The sequence below is a fragment of the Cavia porcellus genome, unplaced genomic scaffold (genome assembly GCF_034190915.1).
Source record: "Cavia porcellus strain 051 isolate PalLab524CR breed Dunkin Hartley unplaced genomic scaffold, mCavPor4.1 scaffold_5, whole genome shotgun sequence".
NCBI lineage: Eukaryota > Metazoa > Chordata > Mammalia > Rodentia > Caviidae > Cavia > Cavia porcellus.
The window spans coordinates 85562326-85581544 of record NW_026947488.1 but is presented as its reverse complement, the minus strand read 5'-3'; the positions used below and the strand labels follow the sequence as shown (position 1 = coordinate 85581544).

The 19219-nt window shown below is 35.8% G+C and overlaps 2 protein-coding genes across 7 annotated transcripts in view; one reads left to right on the top strand and one right to left on the bottom strand.

Annotated features, from left to right (window-relative positions):
• The window catches only part of Smc4 (structural maintenance of chromosomes 4), a 31632-nt gene extending 18555 nt beyond the window's left edge, over window positions 1-13077 (bottom strand). Inside the window, exons 1-8 of one of the 4 annotated variants that reach the window (XM_063249270.1) lie at window positions 12778-13077; window positions 11605-11748; window positions 10515-10693; window positions 9860-10051; window positions 8290-8466; window positions 1701-1865; window positions 1333-1460; window positions 597-737 (exon numbers count right to left, since the gene is read on the bottom strand). In XM_063249270.1, the coding sequence (XP_063105340.1) occupies window positions 597-737; window positions 1333-1460; window positions 1701-1865; window positions 8290-8466; window positions 9860-10051; window positions 10515-10693; window positions 11605-11743 (1121 nt within the window). In that variant the 5' untranslated portion in view covers window positions 11744-11748; window positions 12778-13077. Of the gene's footprint in view, window positions 1-596; window positions 738-1332; window positions 1461-1700; window positions 1866-5726; window positions 5867-8289; window positions 8467-9859; window positions 10052-10514; window positions 10694-11604; window positions 11749-12777 lie in introns of those variants that run through there. The other 3 variants (XM_063249269.1, XM_063249267.1, XM_063249271.1) reach the window with 3 other exon arrangements.
• A 157-nt stretch (window positions 13078-13234) lies between these two features.
• The window catches only part of Ift80 (intraflagellar transport 80), a 131021-nt gene continuing 125036 nt past the window's right edge, over window positions 13235-19219 (top strand). Inside the window, exons 1-2 of one of the 3 annotated variants that reach the window (XM_063249273.1) lie at window positions 13287-13414; window positions 15854-15927. The gene's annotated coding sequence lies outside the window, so the exon portion shown is untranslated. Of the gene's footprint in view, window positions 13415-15853; window positions 15928-19219 lie in introns of all 3 variants that reach the window. The other 2 variants (XM_063249272.1, XM_063249274.1) reach the window with 2 other exon arrangements.

The window sequence follows — 19219 nt, the reverse complement described above, 5'->3', positions numbered from 1 at the left end:
TAAAGTAGTAATTATTTTGGAGAGCATATATTTAAAAATCATAATGTCTTTTATTTTTCTCTTTGAGACAGGGTCTTATTGTGATTTCCCAAAAGTCAAACATGTTAAAATTTCTCATTACAAAGTACTTTTCTTTCCGTTTTTAAAATGGAAGGAAACACATTTTTCAATGACTATGACTGTAGATATATAAAATTTTACTATAAAAGTTAAAGAATAGGGGCTGGGGATTTAGCTCAGCGGCATAAGCGCCTGCCTTGCAAGCAGGCAGTAGTGTGTTGGATCCCCAGTACCGATAAAAAGGAAAAAGACAAAAAAAAAAAAAAAAAAAAAAAAAGTTAAAGAATAACCTATTAGGTCAAATGCTTTGGTGTTATAAATGCATTCTGCCGCTAGAGGGCGGCACCCCAATACCAGTGATCCATACACATTCGCTAACAGTGAGTTGGATTCAGGGCAGTACTTTTTTAAACAAAAGGAGACCATCTTACATACTGGCAAACATCTTAAAAATGTTTGCCCAAAGTCTACATATAGACACATGCATAATAAAAATTTAGTTTAAATACATTTACTACTTTCCAAAATAATATTACTTCTCTATATCTTGCACAGCTTTATTCTTTGCTTTCATTTCATTTGACAGTATATTGTTCCTCTCATTGATTTCTTTGGTATCTTCACGATTCTTTTCCTTTTGTATTTCCATTTCAGCAATTCGTTTCTGCAAATCATAACTAGAGAAACAACAAAAAAATAGATATTCTAAAACTGTACAACTATTTTAGTAAAATCAGCTGTTTCTAAATTATTTGTGACTATAGTCAACTTACAGTCACCTAGGCTATGATTTATCTCTGCCACCCCCCATTTTAAAGCTAGAAATTAGGAGTAAGAGAATATAAATAAAATTGGACCTATCATGTGAATTTAAAAGAATATATACAGTAGTAACCTCTATTCTTAGTTACCTGCTGACAACTATCTGAAAACCTTAAATGGTAAATTCCAGAAATAAAATACTCACTAGTTTGAAACAGCACAATATTCTGTTCCATAATCTTCCTCTTTGTTCAGCATTCCCCCACTGTATATACTCACCACCAACAGTCACTCAGTGATGCAAAGGCAGCACCAGGGTATAAAACATGGAGGAAAAATTAACTGTACTATGACACTGCTATAAGGCATGTAACGGTTTGGAACCATCTGGAATATTATCTACATACTGTGTATGTAAAAGTATTTTTTCACATCAGTCTTCACGTTACTATAAAAAAAGGGCTTTGATTAGATAGAAATATATAAAACCTGACAACTTAAGGTACTTACATGTAATACTGACAAACATGATTTTTTTTCTTAAATATTTCATTTTCCAAGGTAAGAAATTCAATGGCTATGTTTTTCTCTCCTTCTAAGGCATCTTTTTCCTTTTCCACCATTTTAACTCTGTTTAACTACAAAATTAAAAATTTAAAAATCAAATATACACTTTATTCATACAAACTGAATCTAAACTATGCCAACTTTAAATAAAAACTGTATTAACAAAGAACATGTTCTTTTGAAATGCTGACAATATATATTTTAATATAAAATAGTAAAGATTCAATTAAAAACTATTATGACTGATTCAGTAAAATTCTTAAATTCATAAATGAAACATTCTGATTCATAAGACTACAATACAGATTCACCTTTTCTCCTCTGTGTTCATTTAGTATTTCAACTCTTCGACACAGGACTTTAATAGGTTCATTTAGTCGTCCACAACCAATTATATCTTCTAAATATTCAAGCATACCCTCATCATGTTCAGTCTGGCCTTTTGGTTTCATCATAGCTATTTGTTCAACTTCACCCTTAAAAAAAAGTCATATTTCATACTCATTGTATGTGTTTAAAACAATTTTAGGTGAGAACTGGAGACAGTCAAACTCAACAGTAATGAACAACTAATGTTCATCAAATAACCTAGAAATATGTACTGTACTTACTAGTCCCTTACATGATTCTTTTAACATCCTAACATATACCCACATATATATGCAAAGCCAAAAGGAAGTTCCCTATCTAGAATATTCTTTTAATAGAATTTTTCTATTAAGCAAAATTTAGCAAAGTATTGGTGTAATTAGCAATTTTATCGTTGTGGTGACATTAACCAACCATTAATAACAGTCAAAGGTTCTGTTTAAAAGCATTTCATGGCTAAAGTGTGGAAGGAAACCTGTCCCTGAATGGTTAGTATAGTTTCTATATACAGTTATATAACACCTCAACAAGTAAAGGGCTTCATAAGAATGTTTAAAACTTCAGTGTTCAATTTTCTAAAAATAAAGGCTTAAATGGAAAAGGTTAACTATTTCTTACAGTAATAAAAGAAATCCAACTGATCACATTGACTGGAGAAAATTAATGGCCCTGGAGTATGTACTACAGGAAACTTTTGCTCACAATCTTCAACCTAAGAACTCTGAATTCCGGGGTCTGGGGATTTAGCTCAGCGGCATAAGTACCTGCCTTGCAAGCAGGCGGTCCTGAGTTCGATCCCCGAATACCGATAAAAATGAAAAAGCCCCAAACAAACAAAAAACCAAAAAACCTCTGAATTGTAATTAACATCTTAGATTAATGTTTGTATTTATGTAGTTCAACCAGCAACACAAAAAGAAAGTCTATAATCAGTCAAGGTTTACTATCAGGTGAAGAAAATTTTGTCTGAACATGTTCAGACAAAATGCTTTTACTTCACTTCTTAGAAGTAGCCTACTTATACTCTACTATAACTATTACAACAACAACAACAAAAAGACACAGGCAGGCAAGTGGGAAAAAAATACATTTCTTACTTCCAGCAAAATAGCTAAAAAAGGAAAAACAAAACAAATAAACCAAGAGCACCCCCCCAAAGCAATTACTCATTAAAATATCTTAGCAATTCTTTTTTTAGTCTGATTCAACCCTCAAAATTTGAGATAACACTTGTTACTAATAAAAGGTATAATATTTAAATAAACATCAACATAATTTATGCCTTCTACTTATATAAAATAATTAAAGGTAACACAAAACAGCTCATTTTGAAATCTTCTCAAAGCATAAGTTTTAATAGGTTTATAGGTCATCAATTTTCAGTAGTATGACACTCCATTAGCACCATGATCACTAACTATAAAGTGACATTTATTTCAAAAAGGCCTGTTATTTATTTTTCTTAAGATTCAGTACCTTATATATGAATCAGTTCATATGTTTATGTGCACTATTTTATTCTGCTTTGTTAGTTCTTCTCAAATGTTTGCAGCAATAATTTAAGTTTTAGATAGCACTTAAACTTGGATGAATACCCAAAACTGGGTTACAACAGATGAATTTAGTCATTGAAGAAACCAAAAACTTTTTTCAAGTTTTTACTTCGATAAGGTTTATCGATAGTGGCACTTCTGTTATTTGCTATGGCTGTTCTTTGTTGTGGGAGTTGTATTGGGTGCTGTAAAAATGTTTAACGTATCTGACCTATATTTACTACTAGTATTCCCCTTTACCAGCTGCAACAACACAAAACAGGGGTACAGAACTTCCTGAGAACCACTCATCTAGAAGCTGTAGTTTAAAACTTTTGATTTATCCAAAGGATATCTGACAACCAATTTAATACAGTACCTATCAATTTGAATATTTGAAAGCCTATTTTGAAAATCTAAATACCTATTTTTAGATAAATGAAAAACACACCAAAAGAATTTATATCAAATGGCCATAAGGTATTACTTAAGTCTTTATTTTTTTGATAACCAAAAGCTGGGATCTGCTCATAGTTTACACAGATTAAAAACACTCCTCATAGTATCACATGTTTCTGGCTAACTTCTTGAAGAAATGGTGTATAGTTATTAGGAAACAGTCTAGCTTTGGCTAAAGCAGAGTAGTTGCTTATTGGGTTATTTGTTCCTTTCTTCCCAAATAAGATGGAAGGACATACAGTTCATTTCCTCTCATTATAATAAATATTCAATTTTAAAAATGTTACGGCAAATTCATTTATGAATCAAAATAAATTCCACCTGAAGTCCCATATAACATTTAGTTTTAGATACACTGTACATTTTTTTAAAACCAGTTACTATATCAGATCAGCTTGGCAATACTGAATCAACAGTGTGAACCTTTAGCCCATACTTACTTGACTTTTGACTATTAGGACTTCTATGGTTTTCCACTGAAAATCAAGGACTGTTCTTGCAGCTACCTTTTGCATCCTAATCCTTTCCCCTCATTTTGTTATTTACTACATAATCTGTGGGTTGAACAATCTGATTAGAGGACGACTTGTTTCTCAGAAAATTTACCAGTCCCATGAGAATTTTTAAGTTTTCATTTAGGGTAATAATGCAGTATATTTCGGAAATAATTTAAAAGCACCAATCTGAATTTATCAGTTACCTTGCCATGTCAAGGCTCCAAATCACATAGTGGTGGCACAAAAACCCACAAAAGTATTTCAGTTTGTTAAAATGCTGGTATCTGAAACTGGCAAAATTTTATAGTATCTTACAAAGTTATCTCTACTTCCTGAAGCTTCATGCATAGAAAATAAGGTTTTAAATACCTGTTTTTTCAATTACGAATTATGTTAAGATGCTTGGCTATGGGTGTAACTCAGTGGCAGAGCAACTGGCAAGCCATCTGTGAGACCCTGGGTTTGACCACCTGCATCATACACTTAAGAGTAAATATACAAACAAGGCCTTAAATTCTAATTTATTGAAGGCTTTGCTGGGTGGCAAACAAGGATACTGTGATTTAGTTATACCAGTGATAGCAAAACTTTCAGAGCTTTCAGTGATACAAACAATCCACCATAGCACACATGCCATAGGTTTCCCACCACTGAAACTATTCTTTGATAATCAAATCTAAGAAAAATGAAGATCGGATGACTTTTATGTTTATTCGATATAATAAAAATTTTACCAAGCATATAGAAAACTCAAATAGCATACAGCTATAAAAGAGGGGGCCTTGAATCATTAAAATAAACATGGGTGTCTGCATCAGAATTAAATGGCTCAGAACTATTATGCTTTGATAAATCCCGCCCCAGTGTTAGGGAGCTAGCCCAGGGCCTCACACATGCTAAGCATGTGCTAACTCCAACCCTTGAACTTTGAATTTTTATTTTGCTTTAATCTTTATTTTTCACATTTTAACTATACTATAACTTGCTCTTTATCTTCTAGTACATTTTACTCTAATTTGGTCTTTCATAGTTACTACAGGCCAAGAAACAAAATCACTAAGGTTAATATCTGTTTAAAAAGTGCACAACGCTTCTGTGGTTGGACTTCATATTTAGATGCTTAGGGGCAGCATTCTAAATTCTTATTTTTCATGGTTGAGGTGTTGACTCAGACAGTTTTGGAAAAGCTGAAGTATGGATTAATAAGGCTGAAACATTGCTTTTGATATTACAGTAAGTTATTTCTACTATCCAAAAGACTAGAACTTGAAGAGTTTGTATGCCATGTCAACCTTGGAAGACGTATATTGAAAAAAGGGTGATAGATAACTCAGATCTAGATTTAGTCTCCAAAACTGAAAACAATAAACTTAGATTTTGTAATTCCAAAATTTGAAAATTTGACAACATTAAAGTTGTGCTAATAGTTGTAGCCTTTTCTGGGGGACTGGGGATTAACACAAGAAGTACTGAGCTATACCTTCAGTCCTTTTTTGAGACAGGTCTCAACTAAGTTGCCCAGGCTGTCTTTGAAGAACTTGAATTTTTGATATTCTTGTCTCAGCCTCCTGAGTAAATGCTGGGATTACAGGCAAGTGCAACCACATCATGTCATAATCTAATGCATAGGTGTAAAAAATAGTTTTAACCATCTTTGTAGTACTTATAGCATCTTTGTACAGTGCATTAGAAACCCATATGAATTGTTAATGAATGAAATTTTTAAATGAATCAAAATACTAAAAGTGCTTATTTAAAAATACCTAAGACAGTAGTATATGAACACTGTAACTTTTTAAAAAACACTTATGGCCTTCTAAAATTTAGGGCGTTTTATTCTTAAAAATAAAACTTTACTTTCAATAAATTTAGATTACTTGGGATGTGTTAACCACTACCACTGTTCAAACAGACCATATATTTAAAGTAATCATTTATGTCTTGGTTGATATCATGTTGCCTCTAAGTTCACAGGCTCCAAAGTCATTAAAAACCACAATATTACTTACCTTCAAATGCTTTGTATTGCTACCGTAAGAATCTAAAAATTTTGATTAAATAGCTAAAAACAAAACACACCCCATAGAAACCACTCCCATTCTTTCTCAAACTTAGTAGTGTACCACTGTCTAATCTAACCCTAGTTTTTTCTTCTAACAACTGAGTTCCTAAGGTTCTTACTGTAAATTTAATCATGTCAAATTCAATCTATTAATTTGAAAGTGTTAGTATATTATTCAGGAAGAATATTTTAAAATAATTTAATTGTTAAAGAGCACAGAAAAAGGTTCTTATTATCATGAGGACAAATGGCTTAACTATCCTAAGGTTTTTTGGAAGCATACACTTAATATAAATGTGACAACTTATAATTTATTTATTTCTTTGGGAAATTATTACATATTAACTGGATTTTTCACAAAGCAGCTAAATGAAGGAAAATAAATTACCCTTAAAAAGAGCTAAAATTCAGTCTGTTTTGCTAAGCCTTTGCACAGGTTTTTAAACTTTATCCCAGGATGAGAGTAATGGAACAGCCAAGAACAAGATAACAGGAGGCTGAGGCAGGACTGCTGTGAGTTTGAGGCCAGCCTGTCCTACAAAGTAAGCTCGAGGCCAGCCTGAACTGCATAATGAAACCCTATCTGAAATAAACAAAAAACAACAAAACCCTCACAATTTGTAGTGAAATACTATGACTAGTAAATTGAACATATAAAGGGTATTTATTTATAATCAAGTCAAATTCTAAAAGATGATAGTCCATAAAATAATTCAATTTGATTTAAAGACAAACCCCAGGGAAGCTGTAATTCCACATGTACATAAACTCAAATCTTGTTTAAAGATGTATCTACAATTGATTTCCTAACATAAGCAAGTTTGGGTCATTTGCTACCTTATGTAACAAATATATAGGATTTGGGCAGTAAATGATACTGAGTAAAGGTTTTCCAGAATGTTACTAATTTGCCTTGAACATTATGCACTATACGTCTAAAAGTAGTATTTTTAAAAAACAGGTGAAGAATATAGACTAAACTGGAAATATTTAATAACATTTTATAAGTTTGTTAATGGGAAAGTCATCCCAAGAAAACATTTAGTAGCAATTCAAAATTATCAACTGATTTTAAAATCAATAAGTAGCACAAGATATTAGTAGCAACTTCTGCTTAAGGAAATGGTTTTACTTTTCTTACTATGCTCCTAGGTAATAGCAGTCCTCAAATCCACCAGTAATTTCAAAATATTTGAAAATGCTATAGTTTTATAGTAAAAAAAGCTTTTGAAAACTAAGACACAGGGAAGATTTTTCTTACCAAGCAATAATGGTAGAAAATACCTTTACTTAAAAAAAAAAAAAATCTGTAGTCAAATTCAGCTTAATATTGGGGATTTAAAACTTTTGTTCTTAAAAGTTGTGATATATTGGGTTATTTTCTGATCTATCAGTAAAAGTAGCTCAAGAAAATAAGTCATTCTAAACAAAACAAACCAACGTAAAGAATAAACTTTTAGTGTTAAAAATTAAATAAAATTAGGTGTTCAGGAAAACTTGCCAAAAATAAAGCATATATATATTTTGCCATTATTAGAAGAGATAAAACAAAAAAAGGAAAGGCTATTAAAAGATAATCTCATTTAAAATTTTATCTTAAAGGGAAATACAAACAAATGATAAATAGTTGCTATATTCCTGTCACACTAAAGCAGCACAATAATATTGGTGTTTAATATTTATTTCACTACGCCAATATTTACGTGCTGCTAGAGTGGAACAAGTATGTCAGTCCATCCAAATTAACAGATACTGATGAAAGTATACGTTTGAATGAATTTCCTTAAATTTCTAGAGCAGCATATAATGATTCGCATCTTGACTAACGTATGTAAATCATGATGTGCTGCTAGAGTACTTTAAGGCCTCAAATATACAGGATCCATCCATTAGGGAAAACCCCCAATCTATCATTATTGGAAAAAACAAACAAAAAACCAAAAACTAGAGTTTTATAGTATGTGGTTTTTAATAAATTTACCTGCAATATTAAAAATCTATTATGGTCCAAGTCAATTCCATGGCTTCGCAGAAGGTTCCCAACATCCTTAAATGTTGTTTTCTTCCCACTTATGTGATAGACAGAAGTATTATCTCTGTAGGCCGTTCTAGATACATAGAAGTTACTGTTAGGAATGACTTCATAATCATCCCCTTCCTGTTTTGAGGAAAAATAAAACAAGAAAACAACTGTTGGTATCAAGTCACTGTTCTGCTTCAAATTTCACTCACTTCATACTGAAACTACATCTATACATTAAATACTTAAATTGAACATGCACACAAACTGACAGTAGTTCTCAAAAATAACCTTGCTTAGCAAATAAAAGATAGTTTTTTCAAGTTGTTTGCTTCCTTTCTCAAAGATCTCCAAAACCAAAAGCCAAACCAAGCAAACAAAAACTCCAGCCCTGAACATATCAGGACAGATAAGAACCAAGGAGTCCCACCATAACTAAAATAAACCTATTCAAATTAATAATCATGTTGACAGACCAATTATCAGTTCACATAAAAAAGCTACAAGACTAGATAATACAAGGAAAAGCAAGATAGTGATGTTGGGATATTTTGGTGGTGCTGGAGGAGGACAAGTCACTAACTGAAGTAAAAAGAATTGTAAAGAACTCACAACTCTATTCTTTGATTTTGAAAAGAAATCATATGCAAATCTACTGTAACATTAAAACTTACTTATAAGCTCAGTGATATTGAGCCTATAGCTTTTCTACTGTGGATGAATCAAATATAAACAGGCAGTGGAATAAAACTCTCATCTACATTGAAATCCAAATTATAGAATAAAATGCATTAGCAAGCAAAATCAAAATCTATTGCTTGGTGTAATCAGTGCTCTTTATATTAAAAAAGAAAGGAACGCCACCACCACCCAGTAGCTGTGTCACCTGCAGTTAAGGTTTTTTTAGATTCTATTCAGTCATTTTTGAACCATTTCCTAAGTTACTCATTAAACACATGACAATCTCCCTAAACAATACCAAATAGTAAACAATCTAAATAAGACATTTTATCAGTGCCCCCAATTCTAGATAACACAGTCATTTACCTTTCTCCCATTTCAAAAGTGTTTAATCATAGTAGTTCAAATGAAAGATCTTTCATATCACAGATACATAGGACCATTAAAAATATATTTAATATGCACTGGAATAATGAAAAATTAGTCAACCACTAAATTTTCAAGTTTAGGTAATTTTTCTAAAGTAATAAAATATAACTTTCGAAATGAACCCAAATTTATAGTAAAAGACTCACACTGAAGGTCTTCAATCTGCTCACTCTTTTATTCCCAGAGGTGAGGATTACCATTAACTAATCGTAATTTTTCCTCTTTAAGATTTTTAATGCTTTATTTTTCACAAACACCACTGCCCCCAAAGAAAATATGGTATTAAAAGAAATTATCTTTTTGCTTTAATTACAGACATTTTAAAAGGCTGATTTAAACCGGTAATGATAAAATGTATGTAATGTATTGAAGTCTTTTCTTACTTGAAGTTATACTAAGTAAAAACATAGAAACTCCTTACCTTATCAATTATCTTTTGAAAATGAACTTCTACAGTACAACTCTTAATATCCTTGTGTTCATCGGAATTATGTATTAGCACTGAAAGTTTTTTGGATCTTATTTTTTGTGCTCGATAGCCAAACACAAAAAGCATAGAATCAATAACATTGGATTTGCCACTGCCATTTGGCCCAATAATACAGGAAAAGCGCTGCATAAAAAAACAGGAAAAAAACTTAAACGGTCATAATACTACTACTCATTTTTTAATTTAAACTGCCTGCCTTTTTATTTGCAGCAAAAACTGCAAGTTAAAATTTTCATTGCTAGAAGACACACCAACCTGAGTTTTCTCACATCATAATTTCGTTTTGCAATCTCCAATGCCTTAAAATCATGTTTTAGTTTGTGTCCAGACTTTACAAAAGTCAATGTAATAGTTAACGGGAAACGTTGCTTTTAAACAAAAACATTCAATGAGGAAAACTTTATAGAAAGGTACCAAAGAGAACAGACAATTTCAGTCGTTAAATTCATTATATATGTAATGTGTGAGAGAGAGAGTGAGAGAGACAGGCAGGATAGTTATAAAATTGAAACAACTTGTAATAAAGATGTATTAACTTATAAACGATTATAAAAGATCTTACAAATGATCTGAAAAGGGCAAATACCTTATGGAAAGGTCCTAGAATTTTTTCCCCAGCATAGGACTTAAAGTTCTGGTTTACAATATGAGTTATCATAAGCCGAGGAGCTCCAGCTTCATTTGTCATAGCTGGAGGTGGGGGTGGAGGAATACTATTCAAAATCTCTTCTAAACTTCGGTTATCGAGTTGTTCACCTGGAGTCTCTAAGTCGTTCAAAGCAAAAGCAAAGAAAGGGGGAAAAAGCCTGTATTAGTTTGGAAGACTACTGCCTGCTAATATTCAAAATATAGAATGGAGAAATGTTACTTTAGAAACCTAGAAATCTCTATTTGCCATTCGAGTATACTATTATTCTAAATTCACGGGGATGCTATTTAATCTTTCAGTTTAGTTTTACTAAAGACAGAAACTCTTAAAGAAATGCCACCAGTCATAAAATCCATAGAACTAAAGTATAGTTAGGAATCAAAACATTAGATCATGAAATAGATCCGGAAAGAAAACAACAAACGAATCCCCCACTTCCTATCGTAAACAGGAGATTAAATTCTAAGGTCCTAAGTCAGATGCAGGACTCCTTATCTTTCAGCGCTTGAAAAACGCGCTTCAAGGATACTGTCATAGGGGTTTCACAATACGCATCGCTCAATTCCTAGACTCAAAAAGGTACAGCAGTTTTTAAATAAATTATCACCTCTTTAAGGGCTACCTAAGACCACAAAAGTGAGGTTAGGGTTCAGGCAAGTTTTCACATTCATTTACAGGACGCTGAATCTGGGAAAAAAGCTCACTAGCTCTTGGCTGATAGTGACGATTTCAGCGAAAATTCAGTACATATTTTGGGTCAGTTGCCTTTCAAAACGCGGCAAATTCACAACTGAAACCCCTCCGCACGCCCCATCTCTCCAACACCATAGCACCGAAACTGCACTGAGTCCTCTCTGAAAATCGCCGAATGGTTTTTCCACAGTTGCTCTCTGGAGGAGACCCTGGACTTTCAAAGTCACCGCACATCTTTGGCCCGCGCCCCACGACCCCGCCAGCCTCGGGGCTGCTCGCCGACGCACCCGGCCCCCAGGCGCGCGCTCCGGCCGAATCGCGGCGGGTCATTCACCTGCGGCGGCTGCTGGGTCCTCGGCGCGGCCGGCCGGCGGCGGCTCCTGTTCCGTGTCGCTGCTGGCGGCGTCCGGGGACGGCGGTGTCCCCTTCTCTTTGCGCCGGGCAGAGGAGGGCTGGGTGCCTTTTCGGGGCATGGTCGCTGGCCCGGAGGAAAGCGGGGAATAGGTCAGCAACACTGCCCCGCCGGACTCCGCACCAGGCCAGCCTCGGTCCGCGCCCTACTCCGCGTCGCCCGCCCTACTCGGGGAGACTTCGGTCCACCCGTTTCCAAGAGCCCCATTTAAAACTCCGCTCCGAGGCTTCAGATCCTTAGGGAAGGGGCCCCCAAAAAAAAGAAAAAAAAAAAAAAAAAAAAAGAACCACCCAAGTACAAGAAGGCGGGACTGGTTTACTTCCCCAACCCTATCAAGTTAAAAACCTAGACCTGCCTGGGAAACCAGAACTGTGCACGCACTGCGATCTTTTCTGTTTTTAAGGCTATCGTCTGCAGCACAGGCATATCACCTCTAACGCCTTTCTAAATGACCAACTCCCATTCCCACGCGCTCTGGGCGAGAGGATGCAAGCGCACTTTCCGTGCTAATTCACTTTAGCTTCAGCGTGGAGTGGCCGTCAATTCCACAGGAGGAAAAACCTCTAGGCGATTCGCCGCCCGCTTTCCTCTCCGCGCCATTTACTCTAGGTGCCCGGACGGCCCGGGGGACTCGAGGTCCCCTCGCTGGTGCAGGCGGGAGGCCGAACAGAAGCTGGGGCTGTCTGCCAGCCGCTTCGAAACGGGACGCCGGCAGCGCCGGGTCGAGTTCGGTCGCTCGGGGCGGCAGGGGTTTGTCTCCCGGGAGCTTGGGGCGGAGGCCCGCTGGACAGCGAAGCACGAAAGTCACCAGTGCAGGCGCAGACCTGGTGACCAGTGCCGCGGGGACCGGGGCTTGCCTCCCCACCGCGCCGGACCTGAGGGTTTTTGCGAAGAGGTCCCGAGGGTTGCTGCCTCCTAGAGAATCGCGTAAGCAGCCGAGGAAGAGGCGCCGGGGAGGCGCGCGGAAGCCCCCGCCGCGGGGGGAGGGGTGACAGCGAGAGACTCCCGCATAGCCTCCGCCCAGAAGTGGCTGCTCCCGCGGACAGCGCAGTGAATATGAGTGTGACAACCTGACCAGGAAAATAGGTACTTTACCTGCGGGACAGTCCGCTCAGACCGGGGCTGGAAACGGTTGTACAGGCCCACCCCCTCCCCGCTCTTACTGGTGTTTCGGCTCCGGGTCCTTCACTCGAAAATGGCGCCTAAAATACAAACTCGAACGGAAATTCGTTACAAATGCGCGCAATGATTTCTGGGATTCACTAATTTAAAATAAAGTGCAGCGATTACCACCGCCATCTTCTGGTCGCTCGTGCGCATGCGCAAGATCCTGGCGGGCTTCTGGAGGCAGGGGAAGTTTCTATTAAGTGAAAAGAAAATGTGAAGAAATGCTTTCTCTGTGGCCTAAGCAGAAGCACTGTTACAGGAACTACAGCGTTTGCAAAACCAACTTGGCAAATTTTGGCGGAAAAAAAGAAAAAAAGCGAAGGGTCCCGCCCACATTTGGAGGCGGGGCTCGGTTGTCCAATGACTCCCCTTAAAGAGAGGGCGGGCTCGATTAGGGGCGGGCACCCGGCCCCACCCCCCTGACGTAAATCTGGAAAATCTCGCGGGAAGAAGGAAGCTGGAGCCCTGCGCTTAGAAATCACTATGGTGACGAGCAGGTCAGGAAGCTTCTTGAAAACTGGTCGCTGGTCTACTTGCAGTCGCCGCTGCTTTCTTGAAACTTGAGGTAAGTCTCTTTACCTCTTAGGGGTTTGAGAAAAAGATTTGGAAGTTGTAGCCGTCACAGGATTCTACTGTCGCTTGCTTTGAGAGTGTGTGCTTCGTGGCGCATCAGTTATTTTCTGTTTCTCTGGGGGCTTTAGGGCTCTGGGGGTAGCTTTTGGGATGCGAAGGAGGAAGACCAGAGCATGAAGGAAGTAGAGGAAATACTAGAAGCCCAGGTTTAGTGAATGATTGTGTAGTTCACGTGTCAATAGCAAAATTTCGATTTTCGAATTATTAAGTAATTATTGTCATTAATGAAAGGGAATTTGGGGCGCTTAAAATCCTTTGACCAAAGCATTTCTAATGGAACAACAGTTTGCCGGGGTTATCTGGTTATCTATAAGGGAATTATGGATCAGTAATTATTTAAGTCGCTTTTTTACACATTGTACTGCACAGAGCATATTTGACAAGCACTGTAATGAAAATTCCTGTCCCAGAGTATTTAGTTTTTGTTATGGGTTTTTAATTGAGTCTATGGAACTGATGGTAGATGACTAGGATTTAGAACCCATAAATCTCCTGGAAATTATATACAGAGTTCGTGTGTGCATTTTTTTGAAGAGTCGGTTTTCTTCACATCTTTGCATTTGATCATAATCCTTCACAGTGTTAAAGAACCACTAGTTGATTTGACTACTGTATTTATTCACGACGCATATTTTTAGAACCGTTAGCCTCGTTTTTTTTTTTTATTAGGGTCTGGCATATTAGAATACCAATAAATCTTTATGAATGAGTTTACATTGTTTCTCTAAAACTAGTATGGCTCTTGCACTGAGGAGCATAAAGTTAGCTTCAGTGATTATCAGAAAGAGGTGAAGAGGAGGGGTACACTCCTTTCAGCTGTAAGCATTCGGTGGGTTTGAGAGACTGATGTGGTTTGAATAAGCCTTGACTTATTATAATATACCTTTGGGTTTTTGCAGCTGAAAAAATTGTTTTCCTAAAATAAAATACAGAAAATCTTAAAGTAATACTTAATGAAAATAATTTTGGGCTGTTCAGGATATCAGGATACTATAGAGATTCCTTTCAGGCCTCTGGAATCATTTTCATTTTCAAAGGATGTAAAACACTACAAAACCTAAGTAGAAGAGATATCAACCATGGGGTGTGAAGGAACCGTTGTAGCCCAAATTGAGTGGTAGTAATAGATGCACAAAGTAGTAGAAAGATGTACCTAGGAAAAGCTTACAATCTCAAGTCCTGTAGTTTTCACATTGTGTATTAGGACAATGTACTCAATTTATCGTTTTGCCTGAGGGGATTTATTTATAAAACCAGCATATCATATATAAGATTATTTATAATTGTTCATATAGCACATGTAAGCATTTGATGTTGCTGTGTTCATAACATTAACATTATGAGTGCTAAGGATGAATAATGGAGTGCCAAGTTAGAGGAAGGATAGCTTATGAAGCATTATGAAAGTCACGTTAAGGATATTAGATATGAGATGGAAAATACAGCTATCAGAAAAATTTTGCCTGAAGAATGACTTGGTACAAATAAGAACAATTAACAGTTATTATATGGGATGTATAAAAAGGAAAAAAGACAAATAATTCTTGGTTTTAGTAAATTAATGTTTTCTTGAATGTGGGAAGTAAGATACCAACACAGCAGAAAGGAAAAAATATGAAGTCATTTTGGGGAAAAATTTATAGCTTTTGATAGTAAGAATATACAGCTTTAAAGTCAGACAGGTACTATCTTCATGAATACTTGAATTATTGTTTAGGGGATTAAAAAAATGGTGAGTCAGAGATATATCCTAGTTGTACTGGCTTGCCAAGTTGCTATGTGTAAGGAGGGTCTTAAATGATGTGATGTGAAAGAAACGGAATTTTAATAAATCAGTTGGCAGGTGGCCTTCAATTTGATTAAACCTAACCACCTCATTCAACAAATATTTTCAAAACAAGTTTAAACCAATTTTGTAATGAAGAAAAAGCATTCATAACAAATGCATACAGAGTACTCCTAAATCAAGAGATCTGTATATACAAATGAAAATAATACATTCAGAATACACGTAATTTTTGAGTTGGTATTAAGGTCACAGTAAAGATTTTGGTTGATTGTTGACAGTACTTTGTATCCTCTTGTGAAATTAACGGTCTAATTATAAGAAGTTAGTCCACCTGGAAAAGATTGGATTACAACCATAACCCCATCATTGGAAACTATACCCTTGTCGAATCTAGGGCACCAACAATACTTATGCAGTGTGAATCAAAATACATAGTGAATGCTTTTTAAAAAAATTTAAAATTAATATAGTAAAATACACATTATCCTTAATTCCCATATGTATAATCTGTTTCAATGCACATACACTTATCCCATCATTGTTGCCATTTTGAGCTGTGGAAGTCTTTTGTGTCTTTTTAAGGTGTGATCAAAAATATGGTGAATGCTGCTGCAGAGTGCCATCCAGTGGAAAGGCCGGCTTGGAAAAACATTATGGTGTGTCCTCATCTGTTTTATTCACCAAATCTGACGCCATTTGACTTCTGGCTCTTCCCCAAACTCAAAATGATCATGAAATGGGAAATGTTTTAAATCAATTCAAAGAAGCAAAGCATTCAGCACAACTAAGACACAAAGAATGCTTCCAGAACTGCTTCAGATAGTTGAAACAATTATGGAATAAGCGTGTTCAAAGTGAGGGGAAGTAATTTGAGAGAGATTAATAGCAATGTGTCTTTTAATATAATACATTTTAACATTTATACATTCATAGTACTTGTTGATCACACTTCATAGCTGCAATTTCAGGCAATATGAGAAAAGAAGCCTTATTTTTTATACTACAAAAGCAAAATTATATCACACATGAAGAAATAAGCTTTGATAAAAATTTGACTTAGAATTAAAATCCTTCCTTACAATTTTTTAAATGCAGTTTTATAAAAATTCTAATGCTTTAACTTTTAAAAACTTTTGAGAAAGTCTGAAATGAAATTTCTCAGCAAATGTTAAAAGATTATAATAGCGAATATTTAAATAAATTGGATATTAACTAATAAAAACATGAATTTATATAAATAATGTATAAATACTTAGATAATATTGTTAAATTTTAATAAGTTGGATAGAGACATAGTACAGGTAGAAATGAATATCCCTGTTGATGATATAAATCCCTAGGTTTTGAATATAGCTTAATGGTAGAGTGGTTACTTAGATATTTGAGGCCCTGAATTCTATCCCCAGCAGAAGCAGAGTGAGATAGAAATACATTGTAAGTTTCCTAGTGTGTTAGTTTTATTGGATCTCTGAGCTAACATTACAAAAAATAAACCAAAGCAAAACAAAAACTTTGGGAAACTGGGAAGTAGAATAGTTGTATTCTGGAAATACCATCTTGTTTTTATTCCTGTAGGTTGGAATTATGGAAAGACTTATTCAACTGATAGAAGAAGTAGAGAATATAGGTCAGAGAAAATAGGGTAAGAGAGTGTCATAAGAGTAATTGAAACTCTAAAAATAGGTTACATTTTTAAGGTTAATAAATGGGGAGAGACTAGCACCAGAACAAGGTTATTGAAGTTGTTTTCATTTTTAGAATCTAGGAAAAACATGTAATTACACTAATGTCTAAGATATATTACAAGCACTGGAGAGTCTAAATTCAAATTTGTTGTGAGAAAAAAATTCTGTATATTGTCTGTTAAATGTCAGGCGATTAGAGCTGGGGCTGTTCAGTGGTAGGGTGCTTGCCTAGCAGGCATAAGGCCCTGCATTCCATCCCCAGCTGGTGGGGGTGGTAGGAGTGACTATAACTGCTGGATTCAGGGCTCACCAAATAAACCACCATCTGTATTTACATTCATGTAGTGCTGCTGCATGTTGTGATTAAAAAAAATAATGCTTAAATTACCAACGTATTACAGGAAAATATACATTAGTATTAATCCCTTTCAAAATACCTGCTGCTCTCAAACAGTTACTCCATTCTTGCCATTTTCTGAACCTACTCTGAAGTCCTCTTTTATGAGTGTTTAGTGGTGCTGTTATGGCTGTCCTGATGTCCTGAACAGATTCAAACTGTTTACCCTTAACAATTACCTGTAATGGTAACTGTTTTTGACCTTAAGAAGAATCAGAAGTCCCATGGGGCTGATTTGTTCAGTAAGGTGGATGAGGACACACCATAATGTTTTTGTTTGGCAGAAATTGCCATTTACTTTTTGAATCCATGAAACGACATCAGAAAAAGGAGTTCTAGAATTGTTTCAGAAGGTGGCAAGAATGATGGGATAATTGTGTTCGAAGCAAGGGGAGTGTTTTCAGGCTTGTATCTTTTAGTGTGATAAATTTCTAAAAAATTTAAACATTCATTGAGTTCATTGATCACACCCTTTATATTCTGACTCCATGTTGTGGCTTGTGATACCTCTAGGCTTTTTTCTTGCCGTGGTAAGAACTACAGGAACTCCAGCCTCAAATCCTTTAAAATTAAAGACCAGGGGCAGGGGGTCAGTCTATCATTTCCCTGAGCTACCTGTGAAACAGTCACTGTCCTGAAAGAATGGAAGGCTCTACTTGACCTAAGTGTAAGCATCATTCTGACTCTATTCAAGTCACGTAGGATAAGAATGAAAAAGCAGTTATTCCATAGACAAATTCTTTTTATCTAGGAAAAGAGTCAATATATGTTAGGCCTCCAGTTGGACTCGTGGGAGGCACTGTCATGGGCTATAGGTCTTCAGCTGGACTCATGAAGGACATTTCTGTGAGATCTAGTCTCTGGTCTGAATTTTCTAGGTCTTTTAGTGTTGTGGCCAAATTTCTGCACTTTCTTGTATTTAACTCTGGGTACCCATCATAAAATAATATAAATTCTGTCCTGTATGTAATGTTCTCCTTACAACCCCTGAATATCATGATTGGGAATTCTAGGATATCCTGGGCTATATAGTAAGTTCAAGTCATGGTCTCAAAGATGGTGAATATTTTCAGTAAATTACCTAAATTTCAGTGGAGCACATGTCCAAAAAGAGAAAGATCATAAAACATGTGCAAGATAGAAAGTTGCAAAGCAAAAAGATAACTATAAATAATATAAACACATAATGCACATAAGATGGCAATTTAGGAGTAAATTTGATTGCTAAAATTATTTCTTGAAACTGCTCCACAGTAGAAAGAAAAAGAGTAACACTAGACTATGGCTATTAATCGTAGCCAGAATTGTGAAGAAACATAAATACTGAACTTTATACATGCACTATGATAACTGCATGCAGGTATTGGAGCGCGTGAAGATTGGAGGTCTTTACTAGTTGAGCTACACTGCCATTTTTCAGTCACGTGTCTTGACTCTGTGCCTGGCATTGGTTAATCTGTTCCTGTCTCTGTCCTACCATATGGGAGATCTTAGATTTAGTCTGCAAGCAGCTCCGTGATAGACTATTCGAATAAAAAACTGCCACTTCCTTATTTCTCTACTCTACATGTGAGTCTGATTAGAGTTATCAGCTTAGGGAAACTTTGATGAAAAATGCAGTTTTTAAAAATACTGTCTTGTGTGGTCATGGACAAGCCTAATGTATTTATTAATAACAATCTTCTAGGGTTATCCAATATGCAACTAAATAATGAACTTGGTAAAATATGCTGATGATTCCTCTCATTCTTGTTTGCTCACTTGCAGTTTTTGCCACTTTATATTTCTATAGGTACATTCTTGTCCACAAATCAAGCCTTTCCTGTTTACTGCCTAAAATCTTTCTACTTAGTGCTTTACTGCATA